Here is a 27,760-nt window from a genome sequence, read left to right on the forward strand (position 1 = left end):
GATAAATCGGTAAGAGACATCATAGATTGCACTATATCCAATAAAGTACGGTTATGATGTTCGGACACACCATTATGTTGTGGTGTTCCAGGTGGCATGAGTTTGTGAAACTATTCCACATTGTTTTAATTGAAGACCAAACTCATAACTCAAATATTCGTCTCTGCGATCAGATCGTAGAAACTTTATTTTCTTGTTATGATGATTTTCCACTTCACTGAATTCTTTGATCTTTTCAAATGTTTCAAACTTATGTTTCATCAAGTAGATATACCCATATCTGCTCAAATCATCTGTGAAGGTGAGAAAATAATGATACCCGCCGCGAGCCTCAATATTCATTGGACCACATACATCAGTATGTATGATTTCCAATAAATCTGTTGCTCGCTCCATTGTTCTGGAGAACGGAGTCTTAGTCATCTTGCCCATGAGGCATGGTTCGCAAGCATCAACTGATTCATAATCAAGTGATTCCAAAAGCCCATCAGCATGGATTTTCTTCATGCGCTTTACACCAATATGATCCAAATGGCAGTGCCACAAATAAGTTGCACTATCATTATTAACTTTGCATCTTTTGGCTTCAATATTATGAATATGTGTATCACTACGGATGATATTCAACAAACCATTCACCATGGGTGTATGACCATTGAAGGTTTTATTCATGTAAACAGAACAACAATTATTCTCTGACTTTAAATGAATAACCGTATTGCAATAAAAATGGTCAAATCATATTCATGCTTAACACAAACACCAAATAACATTTATTTAGGTTCAACACAAATCTCAAAAGTATAGGGAGTGTGCGATGATGATCATATCAATCTTGGAACCACTTCCAACACACATCGTCACTTCACCCTTAACTAGTCTCTCTTCATTCTGCAACTCCCGTTTCGAGTTACTAATCTACTAATCTTAGCAACTGAACTAGTATCAAATACTGAGGGGTTGCTATAAACACTAGTAAAGTATACATCAATAACATGTATATTAAATATACCTTTGTTCACTTTGCCATCCTTCTTATCCACCAAATACTTGGGGCAGTTCTGCTTCCAGTGACCAGTCTCTTTGCAGTAGAAGCACTTAGTCTCAGGCTTAGGTCTAGACTTGGGCTTCTTCACTTGAGCAGCAACTTGCTTGCCGTTTTCTTGAAGTTCCCATTCTTCCCTTTGCCCTTTTCTTGAAACTAGGGGTCTTGTCAACCATCAACACTTGATGCTTTTCTTGATTTCTACCTTCATCGATTTCAGCATCATGAAGAGCTTGGGAATCGTTTCCATTATCCCTTGCATATCATAGTTCATCACAAAGTTCTAGTAGCTTGGTGATAGTGACTAGAGAACTTTGTCAATCACTATCTTATCTGGAAGATTAACTCCCACTTGATTGAAGTGAATGTAGTACTCAGACATTCTAAGCACATGCTCACTAGCTGAGCTATTCTCCTCCATCTTATAGGCAAAGTACTTGTCAGAGGTCTCATACCTCTTGACTCAGGCATGAGTCTGAAATACCAATTTCAACTCTCAGAACATCTTATATGTTCCGTGGTGTTCAAAACATTTTTGAAGCCCCGATTCTAAGCCATAAATCATGGTGCACTAAACTATTAAGTAGTCATCATATCGAGCTTGCCAAACATTCATAACGTTTGCATATGCTCCTGCAATCGGTCTGTCACCTAGCGGTGCATCAAGGACATAATTCTTCTGTGCAGCAATGAGGATAATCCTCAGATCAGGATCCAATCTGCATCATTGCTACTAACATCTTTCAACTTAGTTTTCTCTAGGAACATATCAAAAATAAAACAGGGGAGCTAAACGCGAGCTATTGATCTACAACATAGATATGCTAATACTACCAGGACTAAGTTCATGATAAATTTAAAGTTCAATTAATCATATTACTTAAGAACTCCCACTTAGATAGACATCCCTCTAATCATCTAAGTGATCATGTGATCCAAATCAACTAAACCATAACCGATCATCACGTGAAATGGAGTAGTTTTCAATGGTGAACATCACTATGTTGATCATATCTACTATATGATTCACGCTAGACCTTTCAGTCTCAGTGTTCCGAGGCCATATCTGTATATGCTAGGCTCGTCAAGTTTAACCTGAGTATTCTGCGTGTGCAAAACTGGCTTGCACCCGTTGCACAAGAACGTTGAGCTTACCACACCTGATCATCACGTGGTGTCTCGGCACGACGAACTTTTGCAATGGTGCATACTCAGGGAGAACACTTGTACCTTGAAATTTTTAGTGAGAGATCATCTTATAATGCTACCGTCAATCAAAGTAGAATAAGAGGCATAAAGGATAAACATCACATGCAATCAATATAAGTGATATGATATGGCCATCATCATCTTGTGCCTTTGATCTCCATCTCCAAAGCATCGTCATGATCACCATCGTCACTGGCGTGACACCTTGATCTCCATCGTAGCATCGTTGTCGTCTGGACAACTATTGCTTCTACGACTATCGCTACCGCTTAGTGATAAAGTAAAGCAATTACATGGCGATTGCATTTCATAAAATAAAGCGACAGCCATATGGCTCCTGCCGGTTGCCGATAACTCCGTTACAAAACATGATCATCTCATACAATAAAATATAGCATCATGCCTTGACCATATCACATCACAACATGCCCTGCAAAAATAAGTTAGACGTCCTCTACTTTGTTGTTGCAAGTTTTACGTGGCTGCTATGGGCTAAGCAAGAACCGTTCTTGCCTACACATCAAAACCACAACGATAGTTCGTCAAGTTAGTGATGTTTTAACCTTCAACAAGGACCGGGCGTAGTCACACTTGGGTCAACTAAAGTTGGAGAAACTGACACCCGCCAGCCACCTATGTGCAAAGCACGTTGGTAGAACCAGTCTCGCATAAGCGTACGCGTAATGTCGGTCCGGGACGCTTATTCCAATAATACCGCTAAACCAAAGTATGACATGCTGGTAAGAAGTATGACTTGTATCGCCCACAACTCACTTGTGTTCTACTCGTGCATATAACATCTACGCATAAACCTAGCTCTGATGCCACTGTTGGGGAACGTAGTAATTTCAAAATTTTCCTACGCACATGCAAGATCATGGTGATGCATAGCAACGAGACGGGAGAGTGTCATCTACATACCCTCGTAGACCGTAAGCGGAAGCATTATGACAACGCGGTTGATGTAGTCGTACGTCTTCATGATCGACCGATCCTCGGTACCGAACATACGACACCTCCGCGTTCAGCACACGTTCAGCTTGGTGACGTCCCGCGAACTCACGATCCAATAGAGCTTCCGGGAAGAGCTTCGTCAGCACAACGGCATGGTGACGTTGTTGATGAAGCTACCGACTGATACGTCTCCAACGTATCTATAATTTTTGATTGCTCCATGCTATATTATCTACTGTTTTGGACTATATTGGGCTTTATTTTCCACTTTTATATTATTTTTGGGACTAACCTATTAACCGAAGGCCCAGCCCAGAATTGTTGTTTTTTGCCTATTTTAGTGTTTCAGAGAAACAAAATATCAAGCGGAGTCCAAACGGAATAAAACCTTCGGGAACGTGATTTTCTCACCGAACATGATCCAGGAGACTTGGACCCTACTCCAAGGAGTCAAAGAGGAGGTCACGAGGGTGGGGGCACCCCCTAGGGCACGCCCCCTGCCTCGTGGGCCCCTCGGTGTTCCACCGACGTACTCCTTCCTCCTATATATACATACGTACCCCCCAAACGATCAGAACAGGAGCCAAAAACCTAATTCCACTGCCGCAACTTTTTGTATCCACGAGATCCCATCTTGGGGCCTGTTCCGGAGCTCCACCGGAGAGGGCCGTCATCACGGAGGGCTTCTACATCATCATAGCCTCTCCGATGAAGTGTGAGTAGTTTACCTCAGACCTTCGGGTCCATAGTTAGTAGCTAGATGGCTTCTTCTCTCTTTTTGGATCTCAATACAAAGTTCTCCCCCTCTCTTGTGGAGATCTATTCGATGTAATCTTCTTTTTGCGGTGTGTTTGTTGAGACCGATGAATTGTGGGTTTACGATCAAGTCTATTTATGAATAATATTTGAATCTTCTCTGAATTCTTTTATGTATGATTGGTTATCTTTGCAAGTCTCTTTGAATTATCCGTTTGGTTTGGCCAACTAGATTGGTAGTTCTTGCCATGGGAGAAGTGCTTAGCTTTGGGTTCGATCTTGCGGTGTCCTTTCCCAGTGACAGAAGGGGCAGCAAGGCACGTATTGCATCATTACCATCGAGGATAACAAGATGGGGTTTATTTCATATTGCATGAATTTATCTCTCTACATCATGTCATCTTGCTTAAGGCGTTACTCTGTTTTTAACTTAATACTCTAGATGCATGCTGGATAGCGGTCGATGAGTGGAGTAATAGTAGTAGATGCAGAATCATTTCGGTCTACTTGTCACGGACGTGATGCCTATATACATGATCATGCCTAGATATTCTCATAACTATGCTCAATTCTGTCAATTGCTCAACAGTAATTTGTTCACCCACCGTAGAATACTTATGCTCTTGAGAGAAGCCACTAGTGAAACCTATGGCCCCCGGGTCTATTCTCATCATATCAATCTCCATCACTTTAATCTTGCTTTGCTTTTTTACTTTTCTTTTACTTTTTACTTTGCATCTTTATACCAAAAAAACCAAAAATATTATATCTATCAGATCTCACTCTCGTAAGTGACCGTGAAGGGATTGACAACCCCTAATCGCGTTGGTTGCGAGTAGCTATCGTTTTGTGCAGGTACGAGGGACTTGAGCGTGGCCTCCTACTGGATTGATACCTTGGTTCTCAAAAACTGAGGGAAATACTTACGCTACTCTGATGTATCATCCCTTTCTCTTTGGGGAAAACCAACGCAAGCTCAAGACATAGCAAGAAGGATTTCTGGCACCGTTGCCGGGGAGTCTACGCAAAAAGTCAACATACCAAGTACCCATCACAATCCCTATCTCTCGCATTACATTATTTGCCATTTGCCTCTCGTTTTCCTCTCCCCCACTTCACCCTTGCCGTTTTATTCGCCCTCTCTCTCTATCCTCCCTCTCTATTTGCCTCTTTTGCCTGTTTGCTCTTGCTTGCTTGTGTGCTAGTTTGCTTGTTTGTCGCGATGGCTCAAGATACTACCAAATTGTGTGACTTCACCAATACCAATAATAATGATTTCCTTAGCACTCCAATTGCTCCTCTTGCTAATACTGAATCTTGTGAAATCAATGCTGCTTTGTTGAATCTTGTTATGGAAGATCAATTCGCCGGCCTTCCTAGCGAAGATGCTGCTACTCATCTGAATAGCTTCGTTGATTTATGTGATATGCAAAAGAAAAAAGATGTCGATAATGATGTCGTTAAATTGAAGCTATTTCCTTTTTCGCTTAGAGATCGTGCTAAAGCTTGGTTTTCGGCTTTGCCTAAAAATAGTATTGATTCTTGGAACAAGTGCAAAGATGCTTTTATCTCTAAGTATTTCCCTCCCGCTAAGAACATCTCTCTTAGAAACGATATTATGAACTTTAAGCAACTTGATCATGAACATGTTGCACAAGCTTGGGAGAGAATGAAATTAATGATACGTAATTGCCCTACTCATGGTTTGAATTTGTGGATGATTATACAAAATTTTTATGCCGGATTGAATTTTGCTTCTAGAAATCTTTTAGATTCGGCCGCGGGAGGCACTTTTATGGAAATCACTTTAGGAGATGCTACTAAACTCCTAGATAATATTATGGCTAATTATTCTCAATGGCATACTGAAAGATCTTCTAATAAAAAAGTGCATGTGATAGAAGAAATCAATGTTTTGAGTGGAAAGATGGATGAACTTATGAAATTATTTTCTACTAAGAGTTTTATTCTGATCCTAATGATATGCCTTTGTCTACTTTGATTGAGAATAACAATGAATCTATGGATGTGAATTTTGTTGGTAGGAATAATTTTGGTAACAATGCTTATAAAGGGAATTTTAATCCTAGGCCATAATCTAGTAATCCTTCTAATAATTATGGGAATTCCTACAACAAATCTTATGGAAATTATAATAAGATGCCCTCTGAATTTGAGAATAGTGTTAAAGAGTTTATAAATTCACAAAAGAATTTTAATGCTTTGCTTGAAGAGAAATTGCTTAAAGTTGATGATTTGGCTAGAAATGTTGATAGAATTTCTCTTGAGATTTATTCTTTAAGGATTAGATCTATTCCTCCTAAGCATGATATCAATGAGTCTCTCAAAGCCATGAGAGTTTCCTTTGATGAGTGCAAGGAAAGAACCGCTAGGATGCGTGCTTCTAAAGATGCCTTTATTAAAGCGTGTTCTTCCAATCCCTATGAAAATAATGATGAAGATCTAAAAGTTATTGATGTGTACCCTATTAAATCTTTATTTTGCAATATAAATCTTGATGAAACTGAATATGACCTTCCTTTACCTAGAAGGCGTTCTAAAATTTCGGAGTATTTAGATCTTTACGATAAAATTGATGAAAGTGGGATTGAAATAAATAAAAATCTAGATGTTGCTAAACCCACTATATTGGATTTCAAGGAATTTAATTATGAAAGTTTCTCTTTAATTGATTGTATTTCCTTGTTGCAATCCATGCTAAATTCTCCACATGCTTATAGTCAAAATAAAGCCTTCACCGAACATATTGTTGATGCCTTGATGCAATCTTATGAAGAAAAACTTGAATTGAAAGTTTCTATCCCTAGAAAACTCTATGATGAGAGGGAACAAACTATTAAAATTAAAATTAAAGATCATGAGTTTTATTCTTTGTGTGATTTGGGTGCTAGTGTCTCCACTATTCCCAAGACTTTATGTGATTTGCTAGATTTTCGTAATTTTGATGATTGCTCTCTAAACTTGCATCTTGCGGATTATACTATTAAGAAACCTATGGGAAGGATTAATGATGTTCTTATTGTTGCAAATAGGAATTATGTGCCCGTAGATTTCATTGTTCTTGATATAGATTGCAATCCTTCTTGCCCTATTATTCTTGGTAGACCTTTCCTTCGAACGGTTGGTGCGATTATTGATATGAAGGAAGGGAATATTAGATTTCAATTTCCATTAAAAAGGGCATGGAACACTTTCCAAGAAAGAAAATAAAATTTCCATATGAAACTATCATGAGAGCCACTTATGGATTGCCTACCAAAGATGGCAATACCTAGATCTATCCTCGCTTTTATGCCTAGCTAGGGGCGTTAAACGATAGCGCTTGTTGGGAGGCAACCCAATTTTATTTTTATTCCTTGATTTTTGCTCCTGTTTAGTAATAAATAAATTATTTAGCCTCTGTTTTGGTTGTGTTTTTTGTGTTTAATTAGTGTTTGTGCCAAGTAGAACCGTTGGGAAGACTTGGGGAAAGTCTTGTTGAACTTGCTGTAAAAAACAGAAACTTTAGCGCTCACGAGAACTGCTGTAATTTTTATTGGAAGACTGCTATTTAGTTAATTATTTTTGCAGATGATTTATAGATAAATTCCTCACGTCCAGAAATTTATTTTAGAATTTTTGGGGTTCCAGATCTTGCGCTAGCTACAGATTACTACAGACTGTTCTGTTTTTGACAGATTCTGTTTTTCGTGTGTTGTTTGCTTATTTTGATGAATCTATGGTTAGTAAAATAGTTTATAATCCATAGAGAAGTTGGAATAAAGTAGGATTAACACAAATATAAATAAATAATGATTTCATTACAGTACCTTGAAGTGGTCTTTTGTTTTCTTTCGCTAACGGAGCTCACGAGTTTTCTACTTTAAGTTTTGTGTTGTGAAGTTTTCAAGTTTTGGGTGAAATCTTTTGATGGATTATGGAACAAGGAGTGGCAAGAGACTAAGCTTGGGGATGCCCATGGCACCCCCAAGATAATCCAAGGACACCAAAAAGTCAAAGCTTGGGGATGCCCCGGAAGGCATCCCCTCTTTCGTCCACTTCCATCGGTAATTTACTTGGAGCTATATTTTTATTCACCAACATGATATGTGTTTTGCTTGGAGTGTCTTGTATTATTTGTGTCTTTGTGTCTTAGTATGCCACAATCATCCTTGCTGTACACACCTTTTGAGAGAGCCATACATGAATTAAAATTTGATAGAATACTCTATGTGCTTCACTTATATCTTTTGAGCTATGTAGTTTTGCTCTATGTGCTTCACTTATATCTTTTGAGCTATGTAGTTTTGCTCTATGTGCTTCACTTATATCTTTTGAGCTAAGTAGTTTTGCTCTATGTGCTTCACTTATATCTTTTGAGCATTATAATTTTGCTCTATGTGCTTCACTTAGATCTTTTAGAGCACGGTGGTGGATTTGTTTTAAAGAAACTATTGATCTCTCATGCTTCACTTAAATTATTTTGAAAGTCTCTTAATAGCATGGTAATTTGCTTAATAATAATATTCTTGGTATTCAAGATTTGTGAAACTTTCTTTTGAGTGTGTTGAATACTAAGAAAAGATTGAAGCATGATAATTGTTTTGAGATATGGAGGTGATAATATTAAAGTCATGCTAGTTGAGTAGTTGTGAATTTAAAGAATACTTGTGTTAAAGTTTGTGATTCCCGTAGCATGCACGTATGGTGAACTGTTATGTGATGAAGTCGGAGCATGATTTATTTATTGATTGTCTTCCTTATGAGTGGCGGTCGGGGACGAGCGATGGTCTTTTCCTACCAATCTATCCCCCTAGGAGCATGCGCGTAATACTTTGCTTTGATAACTTCTAGATTTTTGCAATAAGTATATGAGTTCTTTATGACTAATGTTGAGTCCATGGATTATACGCACTCTCACCCTTCCACCTTTGCTAGCCTCTCTAATACCGCGCACTTTTCACCGGTATCATACACCTACCATATACCTTCCTCAAAACAGCCACCATACCTACCTATTATGGCATTTCCATAGCCATTCTGAGATATATTGCCATGCAACTTTCCACCATCTAGTTCATCATGACACATTCATCATTGTCATATTGCTTAGCATGATCATGTAGTTGACATAGTATTTGTGGCAAATCCACCGTTCATAATTTCTTCATAGTTGTTACTCTTGATTCATTGCATATCCCGGTACACCGCCGGAGGCATCCATATAGAGTCATACTTTGTTTTAGAATCGAGTTGTAATCATTGAGTTGTAAATAAATAAAAGTGTGATGATCATCATTTAATAGAGCATTGTCCCAAAAAAAGAGAAAGGCCAAAGAAAAAAAGGCCCAAAAAAGAGAAAATAAATAAAAAGGGGCAATGCTACTATCCTTTTACCACACTTGTGCTTCAAAGTAGCACCATGATCTTCATAGTAGAGAGTCTCTCATGTTATCACTTTCATATACTAGTGGGAATTTTACATTATAGAACTTGGCTTGTATATTCCAATGATGGGCTTCCTCAAATTGCCCTAGGTCTTCATGAGCAAGCAAGTTGGATGCACACCCACTTAGTTTCTTTATGAGCTTTCATATACTTATAGCTCTAGTGCATCCGTTGCATGGCAATCCCTACTCACTCACATTGATATCTATTGATGGGCATCTCCATAGCCCGTTGATACGCCTAGTTGATGTGAGACTATCTTCCCCTCCTTTTTGTTTTCTCCACAACCACCATTCTATTCCACCTATAGTGCTATATCCATGGCTCACGCTCATGTATCGCGTGAAGATTGAAAAAGTTTTGAAAAAATTAGAGTATGAAACAATTGCTTGGCTTGTCATCGGGGTTTTGCATGATTTAAATACTTTGTGTGGTGAAGATAGAGCATAGCCAGACTATATGATTTTGTAGGGATAACGTTCTTTGGCCATGTTATTTTGAGAAGACATAATTGCTTTGTTAGTATGCTTGAAGTATTATTATTTTTATGTCAATATAAACTTTTGTCTTGAATCTTTCGAATCTGAATATTCATATCACAATTAAGAAGATTTGCATTGAAATTATGCCAAGTAGCACTCCACATAAAAAATTCTCTTTTTATCATTTACCTACTCGAGGACGAGTAGGAATTAAGCTTGGGGATGCCTGATACGTCTCCAACGTATCTATAATTTTTTATTGCTCCATGCTATATTATCTACTGTTTTGGACTATATTGGTCTTTATTTTCCACTTTTATATTATTTTTGGGACTAACCTATTAACCGGAGGCCCAGCCCAGAATTCCTATTTTTTTGCCTATTTCAGTGTTTCGGAGAAACAGAATATCAAACGGAGTCCAAACGGAATAAAACCTTTGGGAACGTGATTTTCTCACCGAACGTGATCCAGGAGACTTGGACCCTACTCCAAGGAGTCAAAGAGGAGGTCATGAGGGTGGGGGCGCCCCCCCTAGGGCGCGCCCCCTGCCTCGTGGGCCCCTCGGTGCTCCACCGACATACTCCTTCCTCCTATATATACATACGTACCCCCAAATGATCAGAACAGGAGCCAAAAACCTAATTCCACCGCCGCAACTTTCTGTATCCACGAGATCCCATCTTGGGGCCTGTTCCGGAGCTCTGCCGGAGGGGGCCGTCATCACGGAGGGCTTCTAAATCATCGTAGCCTCTCCAATGAAGTGTGAGTAGTTTACCTCAGACCTTCGGGTCCATAGTTAGTAGCTAGATGGCTTCTTCTCTCTTTTTGGATCTCAATACAAAGTTCTCCCCCTCTCTTGTGGAGATCTATTCGATGTAATCTTCTTTTTGCGGTGTGTTTGTTGAGATCGATGAATTGTGGGTTTATGATCAAGTCTATCTATGAATAATATTTGAATCTTCTCTGAATTCTTTTATGTATGATTGGTTATCTTTGCAAGTCTCTTCGAATTATCCATTTGGTTTGGCCAACTAGATTGGTAGTTCTTGCCATGGGAGAAGTGCTTAGCTTTGGGTTCGATCTTGCGGTGTCCTTTCCCAGTGACAGAAGGGGCAGCAAGGCACGTATTGCATCGTTGCCATCGAGGATAACAAGATGGGGTTTATTTCATATTGCATGAATTTATCTCTCTACATCATGTCATCTTGCTTAAGGCGCTACTCTGTTTTTAACTTAATACTCTAGATGCATGCTGGATAGCGGTCGATGAGTGGAGTAATAGTAGTAGATGCAGAATCGTTTTGGTCTACTTGTCACGGACGTGATGCCTATATACATGATCATGCCTAGATATTCTCATAACTATGCTCAATTCTGTCAATTGCTCAACAGTAATTTGTCCACCCACCGTAGAATACTTATGCTCTTGAGAGAAGCCACTAGTGAAACCTATGGCCCCCGGGTCTATTCTCATCATATCAATCTCCATCACTTTAATCTTGCTTTGCTTTTTTACTTTGCATTTACTTTTTACTTTGCATCTTTATACCAAAAAAACCAAATATATTATATCTATCAGATCTCACTCTCGTAAGTGACCGTGAAGGGATTGACAACCCCTAATCGCGTTGGTTGTGAGTAGCTATCATTTTGTGCAGGTACGAGGGACTTGAGCATGGCCTTCTACTGGATTGATGCCTTGGTTCTCAAAAACTGAGGGAAATACTTACGCTACTCTGCTGCATCATCCCTTCCTCTTCAGGGAAAACCAACGCAAGCTCAAGACGTAGCACCGACGCAGGGCTTCGCCTAAGCACCGCAACGATATGACCGAGGTGGAGTATGGTGGAGGGGGGCACCGTAGACGGCTAAGAGATCAATGATCAATTGTTGTGTCTCCTAGGGGTGCCCCCCTCCCCGTATATAAAGGAGTGGAGGAGGGGGAGGGGGCCGGCCTCGTATGGCGCGCCCCATGAGGAGTCCTACTCCCACCGGCAGTAGGACTCCCACCGGCAGTAGGACTCCCACCTTCCAAATAGGAGTAGGAGAGGAGAAGGAAGGGAGAGAAGGAGAGAAGGAAAGAGGGGTGCGACCCCCCCCCCCTTCCTTGTCCAATTCGGACTAGAGGGGGAGGGGGCGCGCGGCTGCCCTGGCCGCCCCTCCTCTTCTCCCAATAAGGCCCATTAGGCTCAATATACTGCCCGAGGGGTTCCGGTAACCCCTCGGTACTCCGGTATATGTCTGAAACCTCCCGAAACACTTCCAGTGTCCGAACATGGTCATCCAATATATCGATCTTTACGTCTCGACCATTTAGAGACTCCTCGTCATGTCCATGATCATATCCAGGACTCCGAACTGCCTTCGGTACATCAAAACACAAAAACTCATAATATCGATCGTCACAGAACTTTAAGTGTGCGGACCCTACGGGTTCGAGAACTATGTGGACATGACTGAGACACGTCTCCGGTCAGTAACCAATAGCGGAAATTGTATGCTCATATTGGTTCCTACATATTCTACGAAGATCTTCATTGGTCAAACCGCATAACAACATAAGTTGTTCCCTTTGTCATCGGTATGTTACTTGACCGAGATTCGATCGTTGGTATCTCAATACCTAGTTCAATCTCGTTATCGGCAAGTCTCTTTACTCGTTCCGTAATGCATCATCCCGTAACTAACTCATTAGTCACATTGCTTGCAAGGCTTGTAGTGATGTGCATTACCGAGAGGGCCCAGAGATAACCCTCCGACAATCGGAGTGAGAAATCCTAATCTCGATCTATGCCAACTCAACAAGTACCATCAGAGACACCTATAGAGCACCTTTATAATCACCCAGTTACATTTTGAGGTTTGGTAGCACACAAAGTGTTCATCCGGTATTCGGGAGTTGCATAATCTCATAGTCAGAGGAACATGTATAAGTCATGAAGAAAGCAGCAGCAACAAACTAAACCATCATCGTGCTAAGCTAACGGAATGGGTCAAGTCAATCACATCATTCTCTAATGATGTGATCTCGTTAATCAAATGACAACGCATGTCTATGGCTAGGAAACTTATCCATCTTTGATTCAACGAGCTAGTCAAGTAGAGGCATACTAGTGACACTCTGTTTGTCTATGTATTCACACATGTACTAAGTTTCTGGTTAATACAATTCTAGCATGAATAATAAACATTTATCACGATATAAGGAAATAAATAATAACTTTATTATTGCCTCTAGGGCATATTTCCTTCAAACATACGTTGTTCCCTTTGTCATTGGTATGTTACTTGCCCGGGATTCGATCGTCGGTATCATCATACCTAGTTCAATCTCTTTACCGAAAAGTCTCTTTACTCATTCTGTAATGCATCATCCCATGACTAACTCATTAGTCACATTGCTTGCAAGGCTCATAGTGTTGTGCATTACCGAGAGGGCCCAAAGATACCTCTCCGATATACGGAGTGACAAATCCTAATCTCGATCTATGCCAACTCAACAAACACCATTGGAGACACCTATAGAGCATCTTTATAATCAGCCAGTTACGTTGTGATGTTTGATAGCACACACGGTATTCCTCCATTATTCGGGAGTTTCATAATCTCATAGTCATAGGAACATGTATAAGTCATGAAGAAAGCAATAGCAATAAACTAAACGATCATAGTGCTAAGCTAACGGATGGGTCTAGTCCATCACATCATTATCTAATGATGTGATCACATTCATCAAATGAAAACACATGTCCATGGCTAGGAAACTTAACCATCTTTGATTAATGAGCTAGTCAAGTAGAGGCATACTAGGGACACTCTGTTTGTCTATGTATTCACACATGTACTAAGCTTCCATTTAATACAATTCTAGCATGAATAATAAACATTTATCATGATATAAAGAAATATAAATAACAACTTTATTATTGCCTCTAGGGCATATTTCCTTCACCATCCAGAGTAGATTATAATGGATGGTATAACATTGCATGAGATCTCTCTGGTTTCAAACCTGAAATGTGTTGGATGAACAAAAATGATCTCTATCTTTGGGTTTTCCCCCTAGAACACCATCCAGGTTTGAAATGAGTTGGCTGAAGAAAAAGATCTCATTCCAAAACTGAACTCTCTAGTTGTAGGAGTAAAACCACTCACAATATCCATCAAGAATGAATTAGGATCAGAGTCACCCTCACAGTTTCCTACAATTTATTAGTGTGAATAAATCCTCCCAACTTCTAGACATCAGGAGTCTGCCAACTTCTCCAAAGTTGAATGAGCCTGTTTATTAGCCCAACTATGCATACCCCCCTTAATATGCATTTCTCTATGGGCAGTTAATGACAGAGTTAATTAAACACATATGTAGATTGAGAGTGGTGCATAATTTTTCTCTCCGCACTATGCATTAACATGTTGTTAGCTCCCCTGATCACATAGGGAACAGTAATATGGTTACAAAACTGGACCTTCTCAGTTAAGAATTTTGTTTTAAACTCATCATAGGAAGCTCCATAAACATTCATCAATGCTCACTCAGTTTGCAGCACATCTCACAAAACCAACTTGAGTATGTATTTCCCCTTCTCACAAGATTTCATTTCCAACTTCTCTTTTGAACCCCACATAATACTGAAAAAGGCTTTCGCCCCGGTTTATATATAAAGCAAACCGCCCAAGCCACAGACAACAAAAAAGTTCAGCCACAACACATCCAAGGTGTGGAGGTCCAACACACACACACACAAGCACTATACAATGTACCAGGGTTAATGTTGAGGGCACAGCTCGACAAGCCCAATGAAAGAAACAGAAAAAAGGAGGCCGGCACACCGGACACCGGACATCGGAGACATCTGGACGCCTAATCTAGATCTGGAGGGGGGCGCAGAAGCGGAGGTGCCACTGATATGTTTCCAACGTATCTATAATTTTTGATTGTTCCATGCTATTATATTATCAATCTAGGATGTTTTGTATGCATTCATATGCTATTTTATATGATTTTTGGGACTAACCTATTAACCTAGAGCCCAGTGCCAGTTTCTGTTTTCCCTTGTTTTTGAGTTTTATAGAAAAGGAATACCAAACGGAGTCCAATTGACGTGCCAATTTTTGATGCTTTTTATGGACCAAAAGAAGCCCCCGAAGTAAAATAGTTGGGCCAGAAGAGTCCCGAGCCGTCCACGAGATAGGAGGGCAAGCCCAGGAGGTAGGGCGCGCCCTCCACCCTCGTGGACGACTCGGAGACCCCCCTGACATGCGACCGATGCCAAAAATTCCTATAAATACAGAAACCTCCAGAAAATATCCTAGATGGGGAGTTCCTCCGCCGCAAGCCTTCGTAGCCACCGAAAACAAATCTAGACCCGTTCCGGCACCCTGCTGGAGGGGGAATCCCTCTCCGGTGGTCATCTTCATCATCCCGGCGCTCTCCATGATGAGGAGGGACTAGTCCACCCTCGGGGCTGAGGGTATGTACCAGTAGCTATGTGTTTGATCTCTCTCTCTCTCGTGTTCTTGATTCGGCACGATCTTGATGTATAGCGAGCTTTGCTATTATTTTTGGATGTTATGATGTTTCTCCCCCTCTACTCTCTTGTAATGGATTGAGTTTTCCCTTTGAAGTTATCTTATTGGATTGAGTCTTTAAGGATTTGAGAACACTTGATGTATGTCTTGCATGTGCTTATCTTTGGTGACAATGGGATATTCACGTGATCTACTTGATGTATGTTCTGGTGATCAACTTGCGAGTTCCGAGACCTTCTGAACTTATGCATAGGGGTTGGCACGTGTTTTCTTCTTGACTCTCTGGTAGAAACTTTGGGGCACTCTTTGAAATTCTTTGTGTTGGTTGAATAGATGAACCTGAGATTGTGTGATGCATATCGTATAATCATACCCATGGATACTTGAGGTGAAATTGGAGTATCTAGGTGACATTAGGGTTTTGGTTGATTTGCGTCTTAAGGTGTTATTCTAGTATGAACTCTAGGATAGATCGAACGGAGAGAAGAGCGTCGTGTTATTTTACTACGGACTTTTGAATAGTTCGATCAGAAAGAATAACTTTGAGGTGGTTTCGTACCCTACAATAATCTCTCCGTTTGTTCTCCGCTATTAGTGACTTTGGAGTGACTCTTTGTTGCATGTTGAGGGACTGTTATATGACCCAATTATGTTATTATTGTTGAGAGAACTTGCACTAGTGAAAGTATGAACCCTAGGCCTTGTTTCAACGCATTGCAATACCGTTTTCGCTCACTTTTATCATTAGTTACCTTGATTTTTATATTTTCAGATTACAAAAACCTATATCTACCATCCATATTGCACTTGTATCACTATCTCTTCGCCGAACTAGTGCACCTATACAATTTACCATTGTATTGGGTGTGTTGGGGACACAAGAGACTCTTTCTTATTTGGTTGTAGGGTTGTTTGAGAGAGACCATCTTTATCCTACACCTCCCACGGATTGATAAACCTTAGGTCATCCACTTGAGGGAAATTTGCTACCGTCCTACAAACCTCTGCACTTGGAGGCCCAACAACATCTACAAGAAGAAGGTTGTGTAGTAGACATCAGCCATGCAGAAGGCCATCGCTCGAAGGCCGGAGATGAGAGTGTTGATGGCGTTCCGATCCTGGATGCGGCTAAGCGACCGCCAGAGCTGCAAGAAACCATACATTTTAAAGATGATGTCAGTTGCACAACAAAGAGGAGAGTGATGTATGACAAGCCTATTGCGTATGGTCCAAAGGGTCCAGGCAAGCACCCCGACACAAAGCCAACTAATGTGGCGGTGACGGGGGGCAGAGGCCTGAATCTTCGCTAGCAAGTCGGGGCAGTTGTTGTTACACCAAGTTCTCCCAACCACGTCGCGGAAGCAGGACCGAGGGAACTGGGCGGTCACATGCTACCTCTTGAGCACTGCGTTGGTTTTCCCTTGAAGAGGAAAGGGTGATGCAGCAAAGTAGCATAAGTATTTCCCACAGTTTTTGAGAACCAAGGTATCAATCCAGTAGGAGGCTACGCGTGAGTCCCTCACACCTACACAAAACAAATAAATCCTCACAACCAACGCGATAAGGGGTTGTCAATCCCTACACGGTCACTTACGAGAGTGAGATCTGATAGATATGATAATATAATATTTTTGGTATTTTTATGATAAAGATGCAAAGTAAAATAAAAGGCAGTGAAAATAACTAAGTGTTGGAAGATTAATATGATGAAGATAGACCCGGGGGCCATAGGTTTCACTAGTGGCTTCTCTCAAGAGCATAGGTATTTTACGGTGGGTGAACAAATTACTGTTGAGCAATTGCCAGAATGGAGCATAGTTATGAGAATATCTAGGTATGATCATGTGTATAGGCATCATGTCCAAGACAAGTAGACCGACTCATGCCTGCATCTACTACTATTACTCCACACATCGACCGCTATCCAGCATGCATCTAGAGTATTAAGTTCATAAGAACAGAGTAACGCTTTAAGCAAGATGACATGATGTAGAGGGATAAATTCATGCAATATGATAAAACCCCATCTTGTTATCCTCGATGGCAACAATACAATATGTGCCTTGCTGCCCCTACTATCACTGGGAAAGGACACCGCAAGATTGAACCCAAAGCTAAGCACTTCTCCCATTACAAGAAAGATCAATCTAGTAGGCCAAACCAAACTGATAATTCGAAGAGACTTGCAAAGATAAACAATCATACATAAAAGAATTCAGAGAAGATTCAAATATTTTTCATAGATAAACTTGATCATAAACCCACAATTCCTCGGTCTCAATAAACACACCGCAAAAGAAGATTACATCGAATAGATCTCCACAAGAGAGGGGGACAACTTTGTATTGAGATCCAAAAAGAGAGAAGAAGCCATCTAGCTAATAACTATGGACCCGAAGGTCTGAGGTAAACTACTCACACTTCATCAGAGAGGCTATGGTGTTGATGTAGAAGCCCTCCGTGATCGATGCCCCCTCCAACGGAGCTCCGGAACAGGCCCCAAGATGGGATCTCGTGGATACAGAAAGTTACGGCGGTGGAATTAGGGTTTTGGCTCCGTATTTGATCGTTTGGGGGTACGTAAGTATATATAGGAGGAAGGAGTACGTCGGTGGAGCAACAGGGGGCCCACGAGGGTGGAGGACGCGCCTGGGGGGGTAGGCGCGCCCCCCTACCTCGTGGCTTCCCTGTTGGTTGCTTGACGTAGGGTCCAAGTCTCCTGGATTATGTTCGTTCCTAAAATCACGTTCCCGAAGGTTTCATTCCGTTTGGACTCCGTTTGATTTTTTTTTCTGCGAAACTCTGAAATAGGAAAAAAACAACAATTCTGAGCTGGACCTCCGGTTAATAGGTTAGTCCCAAAAATAATATAAAAGTGAATAATAAAGCCAATAATGTACAAAACAGAAGCTAATATATCATGGAGCAATCAAAAATTATAGATACGTTGGAGACGTATCAAGCATCCCCAAGCTTAATTCCTGCTCGTCCTCGAGTAGGTAAGTGATAAAAATAGAATTTTGATGTGGAATGCTACTAGGCATAATTTCAATGTAATTCTCTTAATTGTGGTATGAATATTCAGATCCAAAAGATTCAAGACAAAAGTTTAATATTGGCATAGAAATAATAATACTTCAAGCATACTAACTAAGCAATTATGTCTTCTCAAAATAACATGGCCAAAGAAAGTTATCCCTACAAAATCATATAGTCTGGCTATGCTCCATCTTCACCACACAAAGTATTCAAATCATGCACAACCCCGATGACAAGCCAAGCAATTGTTTCATACTTTTAATATTCTCAAACTTTTTCAATCTTCACGCAATACATGAGCCTGAGCCATGGACATAGCACTATAGGTGGAATAGAATGGTGGTTGTGGAGAAGACAAAAAGGGAGAAGATAGTCTCACATCAACTAGGCGTATCAATGGGCTATGGAGATGCCCATCAATAGATATCAATGTGAGTGAGTTGGGATTGCCATGCAACGGATGCACTAGAGCTATAAGTATACGAAAGCTCAAAAAGAAACTAAGTGCGTGTGCATCCAACTTGCTTGCTCACGAAGACCTAGGGCATTTTGAGGAAGCCCATCATTGGAATATACAAGCCAAGTTCTATAATGAAAAAATCCCACTAGTATATGAAATTGATAACATAGAAGACTCTCTATCATGAAAATCATGGTGCTACTTTGAAGCACAAGTGTGGTAAAAGGATAGTAGCATTGTCCCTTCTCTCTTTTTCTCTCATTTTTTTATTTGGGCCTTTTCTCTTTTTTATGGCCTCTTTTTTTATTTTTTTATTTTTCGTCCGGAGTCTCATCCCGACTTGTGGGGGACTCATAGTCTCCATCATCCTTTCCTCACTGGGACAATGCTCTAATAATGATGATCATCACACTTTTATTTTCTTACAACTCCAGAATTACAACTCGATACTTAGAACAAGATATGACTCTATATGAATGCCTCCGGCGGTGTACCGGGATATGCAATGACTCATGAGTGACATGTATGAAAGAATTATGAACGGTGGCTTTGCCACAAATACGATGTCAACTACATGATCATGCAAAGCAATATGACAATAATGGAGTGTGTCATAATAAACGGAACGATGGAAAGTTGCATGGCAATATATCTCGGAATGGCTATGGAAATGCCATAATAGGTAGGTATGGCGGCTGTTTTGAGGAAGGTATATGGTGGGTGTATGATACCGGCGAAAGGTGCGCGGTATTAGAGAGGCTAGCAATGATGGAAGGGTGAGAGTGCGTATAATACATGGACTCAACATTAGTCATAAATAACTCACATACTTATTGCAAAAATCTATTAGTTATCAAAGCAAAGTATTACGCGCATGCTCCTAGGGGGATAGATTGGTAGGAAAAGACCATCGCTCGTCCCCGACCGCCACTCATAAGGAAGACAATCAATAAATAAATCATGCTCCGACTTCATCACATAACGGTTCACCATACGTGCATGCTACGCGAACCACAAACTTCAACACAAGCATTTCTCAAATTCACAACTACTCAACTAGCACAACTCTAATATCACCATCTCCATATCTCAAAACAATTATCAAGTTTCAAACTTCTCTTAGTATTCAAAACACTCATAAGAAAGTTTTTACTAATCTTGAATACCTAGCATATTAGGATTATTTAAGCAAATTACCATGCTATTTAAGACTCTCAAAATAATCTAAGTGAAGCATGAGAGATCAATAGTTTCTATAAAACAAATCCACCACCGTGTCTAAAAGATATAAGTGAAGCACTAGAGCAAAAACTATATAACTCAAAAGATATAAGTGAAGCACATAGAGTATTCTAATAATTTATGAATCATGTGTGTCTCTCTCGAAAGGTGTGTACAGCAAAGATGATTGTGGTAAACTAAAAAATAAAGACTCAAATAATACAAGACGCTCCAAGCAAAACACATATCATGTGGTGAATAAAAATATAGCTCCAAGTAAAGTTACCGATGGAAGTAGACGAAAGAGGGGATGCCTTCCAGGGCATCCCCAAGCTTTGGCTTTTTTGTGTCCTTAAATTATCTTGGGGATGCCATGGGAATCCCCAAGCTTAGGCTCTTTCCACTCCTTGTTCCATAATCCATCAAATCCTTACCCCAAAACTTGAAAACTTCACAACACAAAACTTAAAGTAGAAAATCTTGTGAGCTCCGTTAGCGAAAGAAAACAAAACACCACTTCAAGGTACTGTAATGAACTCATTCTTTATTTATATTGGTGTTAAACCTACTGTATTCCAACTTCTTTATGGTTTATAAACTATTTTACTAGCCATAGATTCATCAAAATAAGCAAGCAACACATGAGAAACAGAATCTGTCAAAAACAGAATGGTCTGTAGTAATCTGTAGCTAGCGAAGATCTGGAACCCCGAAAATTCTAAAATAAATTGCTGGACGTGAGTAATTTATATATTAATCATATTCAAAAATAATTAACTAAATATCAATTTCCAAATAAAAATGGCAGCAGTTCTCGTGAGCTCTAGAGTTTCTGTTTTTTACAGCAAGATTAACAAGACTTTCCCCAAGTCTTCCCAACGATTCTACTTGGCACAAACACTAATTAAACACAAAAAACACAACCAAAAAAGAGGCTAGATAAATTATTTATTACTAAACAGGAGCAAAAAGCAAGGAATAAAAATAAAATTGGTTTGCCTCCCAATAAGCGCTATCGTTTAACGCCCCTAGCTAGGCATAAAAAGCAAGGATAGATCTAGGTGTTGCCATAATAGTAAGATAGATCATTAAAACTCATTTCATATTCTCTATGTTCGGCAGCAAGTTTTCTTTGAGACAAGAAAAAGTAATCAAAAGGGCTAAATTTAATGGGACAAAAGTCCCCAAGATCCACTTTGGGAGGTATAGGTTCCTCCTTTGGCCCTTCGTATTGCACAACCAATTCATCATTATAAGCATTCTTTTGACAGAACTTTGTGACCCTATACTCAAGAGAATATCCTAGTTCATTATTTCGAATGGAAAAATCATCATTAAGTTCAGAAATTCTATCAACTAAAACATTGGTAGGAACCCTTTTTCTAAGATTTTCATTGAAAGGAACATAGTCTAGAGATTGAAAATGCATTATTTCTTCTTGATCAAAAAGGATAGCCTCTATGGGACGACGGCAAGCGTCCACCCTATAATGCGCAAAGATTTCTTTGGCCTCTTTTATTATGAATCTAAACTCATGAGCCAAAAAGATAGTAGTGGCACGCTTAACAGAAGAATGCTCAATATTAGAAAATTCTAGGAAAATCCTTTGTATGCAAGGGTGCATGTGCATAAATTGTCTTTCAAGTTCAACTACAAGCATGGCAATAGCGTCCGCATGACTACTAGTTCTATGAAGGATAGAACTACCCATAGAAGGTAAAGCACCGGCACAAGTAAAGAAATCTTGGATAACTCCTTTTCCAATAATATTACCACTACCAATACGGAATTATTTTTGTATGTAAGATAGGGGGTTCTTCAGCAGGAGCATCAGAATTTTTCATGATATTATTATTGTCCATATCGACAATAATTTCCCCAATTTCAGACATAATGGCAGAAAGTGCAAAGGGCAAAGAGAGGCAAATACAGAAAGAGAGAGAGGGCGAATAAAACGGCAAGGGTGAAGTGGGGGAGAGGAAAACGAGAGGCAAATGACAAATAATGTAATGCGGGAGATAAGGGTTTGTGATGGGTACTTGGTATGTTGACTTTTGCGTAGACCTCCCCGGCAACGGCGCCAGAAATCCTTCTTGCTACCTCTTAAGCACTGCGTTGGTTTTCCCTTGAAGAGGAAAGGGTGATGCAGCAAAGTAGCGTAAGTATTTCCCTCAGTTTTTGAGAACTGAGGTATCAATCCAGTAGGAGGCTACGCACGAGTCCCTCGCACCTACACAAAACAAATAAATCCTTGCAACCAACGCGATAAGGGGTTGTCAATCCCTACACGGTCACTTACGAGAGTGATATCTGATAGATATGATAAGATAATATTTTTGGTATTTTTATGATAAAGATGCAAAGTAAAATAAAAGGCAATGAAAGTAACTAAGTGTTGGAAGTTTAATATGATGAAGATAGACCCGGGGCCATAGGTTTCACTAGTGGCTTCTCTCAATAGCATAGGTATTTTACAGTGGGTGAACAAATTACTGTTGAGAAATTGAAAAAATTGAGCATAGTTATGAGAATATCTAGGTGTGATCATGTATATAGGCATCACGTCCCAGACAAGTAGACTGACTCCTGCCTGCATCTACTACTATTACTCCACACATCGACTGCTATCCAGCATGCATCTAGAGAATTAAGTTCATAAGAACAGAGTAACGCTTTAAGCAAGATGACATGATGTAGAGGGATAAATTCATGCAATATGATAAAACCCCATCTTGTTATCCTCGATGGCAACAATACAATACGTGCCTTGCTGCCCCTACTTTCACTAGGAAAGGTCACCGCAAGATTGAACCCAAAGCTAAGCACTTCTCCCATTGCAAGAAAGATCAATCTAGTAGGCCAAACCAAACTGATAATTCGAAGAGATTTGCAAAGATAACCAATCATACATAAAAGAATTCAGAGAAGATTCAAATATTGTTCATAGATAAACTTGATCATAAACCCACAATTCATCGGTCTCAACAAACACACCGCAAAAGAAGATTACATCGAATAGATCTCCACAAGAGAGGGGAGAACTTTATATTGAGATCCAAAAAGAGAGAAGAAGCCATCTATCTAATAACTATGGACCCGAAGGTCTGAGGTAAACTACTCACACTTCATCGGAGAGGCTATGGTGTTGATGTAGAAGCCCTCCGTGATCGATGCCCCCCTGGCGGAGCTCCAGAACAGGCCCCAAGATGGGATCTCGTGGATACAGAAAGTTATGGCGGTGGAATTAGGGTTTTGGCTCCGTATTTGATCGTTTGGGGGTACGTAGGTATATATAGGAAGAAGGAGTACGTCGGTTGAGCAACAGGGGGCCCACGAGGGTGGAGGGCGCGCCTTGGGGGGTAGGCGCGCCCCCTACCTCGTGGCTTCCCTGTTGGTTGCTTGACATAGGGTCCAAGTCTCCCGGATCATGTTCGCTCCGAAAATCACGTTCCCGAAGGTTTCATTCCGTTTGGACTCGTTTTGATATTCTTTTTCTGTGAAACTCTGAAATAGGCAAAAAAACATCAATTCTGGGCTGGGCCTCTGGTTAATAGGTTAGTACCAAAAATAATATAAAAGTGAATAATAAAGACCAATAATGTCCAAAACAGAAGATAATATAGCATGGAGCAATCAAAAATTATAGATGCGTTGGAGATGTATCATCACGCGAGAGAAAAAAGATGTGGTTAACATCTTCGACTACTCCATAGAGGGGGCAGAGGCCGTCGCCAGGCCCGTTGCGCTTTCGCACCTCAACACCAGAGGGCAAGCGACCATGGATCCACTGCCAGAGAAAGATCCTAATCTTCAAAGGGAGGCGGATATCCTATATCAAACTAAACAACTTTGGAGCCATAGATGGGGCAATAGCTTGGTAAAGGGACTTGGTCGAGAAGTGGCCCGAAGGCTCAAGACGCCACGAGAGGGAATCCTCAGCGTTGTCTGCGTCGAGAGGCTGAAGGGAGATGACCTGAAGGAGGGCATTCCATGCGGCAACCTGAAGCGGGCCAAAGGGACGACGAAACGCGAGGCGCCCTTAGTCAATAAGGGCCACCTCCACGGATATCCGAGGATCAACCGTGATAGCGAACAACTCAGGGAAGCGGGCGGCAAGGGGGAGATCACCAACCCAACGGTCGAACCAAAACAGGGTTGAGGATCCAGATCCCACAGAGATGGATGTGCCAATGCAGAGGACTGGCATGAGTTGGACCATGGCTTGCCAGAACTGGGATCCTCCCGAGCGCTGGCAGAAGGCAAGGGGCTGGCCCCGAAGGTATTTGGAGTGAATAATGTCCAACCATAGACCGCCCTCGCCATTGGCAATCCGCCACATCCAACGGGTTAGTAGACCAATATTCATGTGCCTAGAGGCCATGATCCCAAGACCTCCCTGGTCCTTGGGTTTGCAGATGTCAGGCCAGCTGATCATGTGGTATTTCTGCTTGTCCCCTCGCCTGCCCAGAAGAACCTGGATTGGTATTTGGCAATCTCTTGATGTAGGGTCTCATGTAAGTTATAGAAGCTCATCAGGAACCAGAGGAGGCTAGAGAGGGAGGAGTTGATGAGAATCACCGGGGCAGCCTTGGATAGCCATCAGCCCCTCCAAGGTTCCACCTGGTGCTACAGGCGGGTAACGGTCGATCGCAAGTCCGCCACCATGAGCTTGGAGTCGCTAATGGGATTCCCCACATAAGTCATGGGGAAGGAGCCCAGTCTACAGTTAAGACGATCGGCCATCCCTTGACACCCCTCCTGGGAGTAGCCAAGGATCATCACCTCGCTCTTGTCAAAGTTGATCGCGAGGCCCGACATCTGCTGGAAGTAGAGGAGGAGGAACTTAAGGTTGGCGATGTCTTCATCCGAACCCTCGATCATGATGCTGGTGTCATCCGCGTACTGAAGGAGGGATACCATCCCCCTCCTACCAGATGGGGTACCACCCCATGGATATGGCTAGCAGCCTTGGCCTTATCGAGAATAGTCGCCAGGGCATCAACCACCGCGTTGAAGAGGAATGGGGAGAAGGGGTCGCCCTGGCGAACCCCACACAGGGTGGGGAAGTAGGGTCCAATCTCGCCGTTGATGTTTATTGTGGTCCGTCCGCACGAGACTAGCTGCATGAAGCAGGTGACCCAGCGATCGTCGAAGCCCTTGCGGATGAGGACTTCACGAAGGAAGGACCATCGGACTGTGTCATATGCTTTATGGAAGTCTAGCTTCAGAAATACCGCACACTGGCGCTTTGTGTGGACTTCATGCAGGACCTCGTGGAACACCAACAGCCCATCGAGGATGAACCGGCCTTGGATGAAGGCGGATTTGTTGGGGTGGGTTATGGAGTTTGCAAGGAGGATCACCCTATTGGCGTACCCTTTCGCAAGGATCCAAAATATCACGTTAATCACCGTGATAGGACGGAACCGGCGAATATCCGAGGTACCCGGGACCTTAGGGGTTAGAGTGATTATCCCATAGTTAAGGCGTCCAAGGTCCATGGATCCAACGTAAAACTCGTCGAAGAGTGCCATAACCTCGGGTTTGATGGCCTGCCAAAAGGTGTAGAAGAATTTCACCGGCAGGCCATCATGACCCGAAGCGGAGGAAGGTTTCATGCCCTTAATCGCGGCACAAACCTCTTCCTCCCTGAAGGGGGCCATCAGGTCCTCATTGGCCACAACCGAGACCAGCTAACAGCCCCCCCAGGTATCTATGGCCAAAGAGGCACCACCCCTCGGAGAGGGGGAAAAGAGGGCATTATAGAAGACGTCGACGTGAGCGCGGATCTCCGCAGGATGTAGGAGGATGGTGTCCCCATCCCAGAGGCAGTGGATGGAATTACGACGACGCCTACCGTTAGCGATAGCCTAGAAGTAGGTTGTGTTGGCATCCCCACGGAGCACCCACCGTTGGGTGCCCCGTTGGTGCCAATAGGCCTCCTCGTCCATGTCGATGACCGAAAGCTGGTCTTCGAGATCATACCGCAACATCCATTCATCTGAGGAGAGCCCGCAGAAATCTGCCTAAGCGTCCAGAGCCTGAATGGACATAAGTAGAGCAGATTTCCGCTCCCTGAGGTCCCGTCCAAGGTTGGCACCCCAACCCTTCATGAGCTGTCGGGCCAGTTTAGCATAGAACTGCCAGTTGTCAATCGCGGAAAGGGACCTGTGCGGGCTCTCCCGGGCCTCCACCCACCTAGCGGCCACCGCGTCCACAAAGCCGGGTTGGTTTAGCCAAAATAGCTCAAACCGAAACCTGGGAGGTGTGGCCGGGCGCTCGTCAGACGTGGAGAGCAACAGGGGCACGTGGTCCGACCCAATGCGGGTAATTTCTTCAAGCGAGGCGAGAGGACAGCGGAGCTCCCACTCAGGAGATACTGATAACTCACAAGCATAGGCGATCGCAATAGTTTTTGAGGGTAGATTATTCAACCCAAATTTATAGATTCGACACAAGGGGAGCCAAAGAATATTTGAAGGTATTAGCAGCTGAGTTCTCAATTCAACCACAACTGGAGATTAATTATCTACAGCAATACGATCAGTAGCAAAGTAGTTTGATAGTTTTGATAGTAGTGACAGTAGCAATAGTAACAGTGATAGCAGTAATTTGTAGCAAGTGTAACAGTGATGATAGCAGTAGTAACTTAGCAGAAAGAATAAGGATACATTCGTAGGCATTTGATCGGTGACTTGTTGGATGATATTCATCATATGATAGTTATAACCTAGGGCGATACGACACTAGCTCCAGTTCATCGATATAATGTAGGCATGTATTCCGTAAATAGTCATATGTGCTTTATTAAAAGAACTTGCATGACATCTTTTGTCCTACCCTCCCAAGGCAGCGGGGTCCATATTGGAAACTAAGGGATATTAAGGCCTCCTTTTAATAGAGAACCGTAACAAAGCATTAACACATAGTGAATACATGAACTCCTCAAACTACGGTCATCACCGGGAGTGGGCCCGGTTGTTGTCACTCCGGGATTGCCGGATCATAACCGTAGTAGGTGACTATAACTTGCAAGATCGGATCTAAAACATGGATATAATGATGAATTCATAAACCGCCAATACTGTTGTGTTGTGAGCTCGGGACAAGAACAAAATATTTTTCCTTGTTGTGATAATCAAAGAGAGCAGGCGCAGGCAAATATGTGTCCATAACATGTGATTGGTTAAACAACAAATTATAAGTGAAGTTATCATCCCTTCCCTTGTGAATCTTATGCTCCATTAATGCATCAAAATCTAAATATCGAGTGGGTAGGATAGGGTCAAAGGGCAAAGGTGAAACACCCAGTCCTCGTGCTAAACGTGTGGCATAAATTCCACCATAGAACCAGCCACTTTTGGCGTTATGCTGAAGTCTACGTGCAACAATCGCTCCAAGGTTATAATTCCTTTCACCAGTGAGAGCGGTGTGAATGAGGCTCAAGTCTGGCGAACAAAGTATGTTGTAGTCTTGCTTGCCTACTATGCATTTCCCGTTAAATAATGCGAAATACTGGATTGCGGGAAAGTGAACACTTTTTATTCTTCCTTGTCTCGATCCTCTATTTTCACCGTAACAAAGGCTAGTCAAGAAGGTCTCATACTCAGCCA

The 27,760-nt window shown here is 41.7% G+C and overlaps 1 protein-coding gene across 1 annotated transcript in view; it reads right to left on the reverse strand.

Moving 5' to 3' along the window:
• LOC125507006 overlaps window positions 1-23,927 on the reverse strand; it is a 52,663-nt gene extending 28,736 nt beyond the window's left edge. Inside the window, exon 1 of the mRNA XM_048671709.1 lies at window positions 23,902-23,927. Within this exon, the coding sequence (XP_048527666.1) occupies window positions 23,902-23,927 (26 nt within the window). The remainder of the gene's footprint in view (window positions 1-23,901) is intronic.
• Between the last annotated feature and the right edge of the window lie 3,833 nt (window positions 23,928-27,760).

This window comes from Triticum urartu, chromosome 5 (genome assembly GCF_003073215.2).
Source record: "Triticum urartu cultivar G1812 chromosome 5, Tu2.1, whole genome shotgun sequence".
NCBI lineage: Eukaryota > Viridiplantae > Streptophyta > Magnoliopsida > Poales > Poaceae > Triticum > Triticum urartu.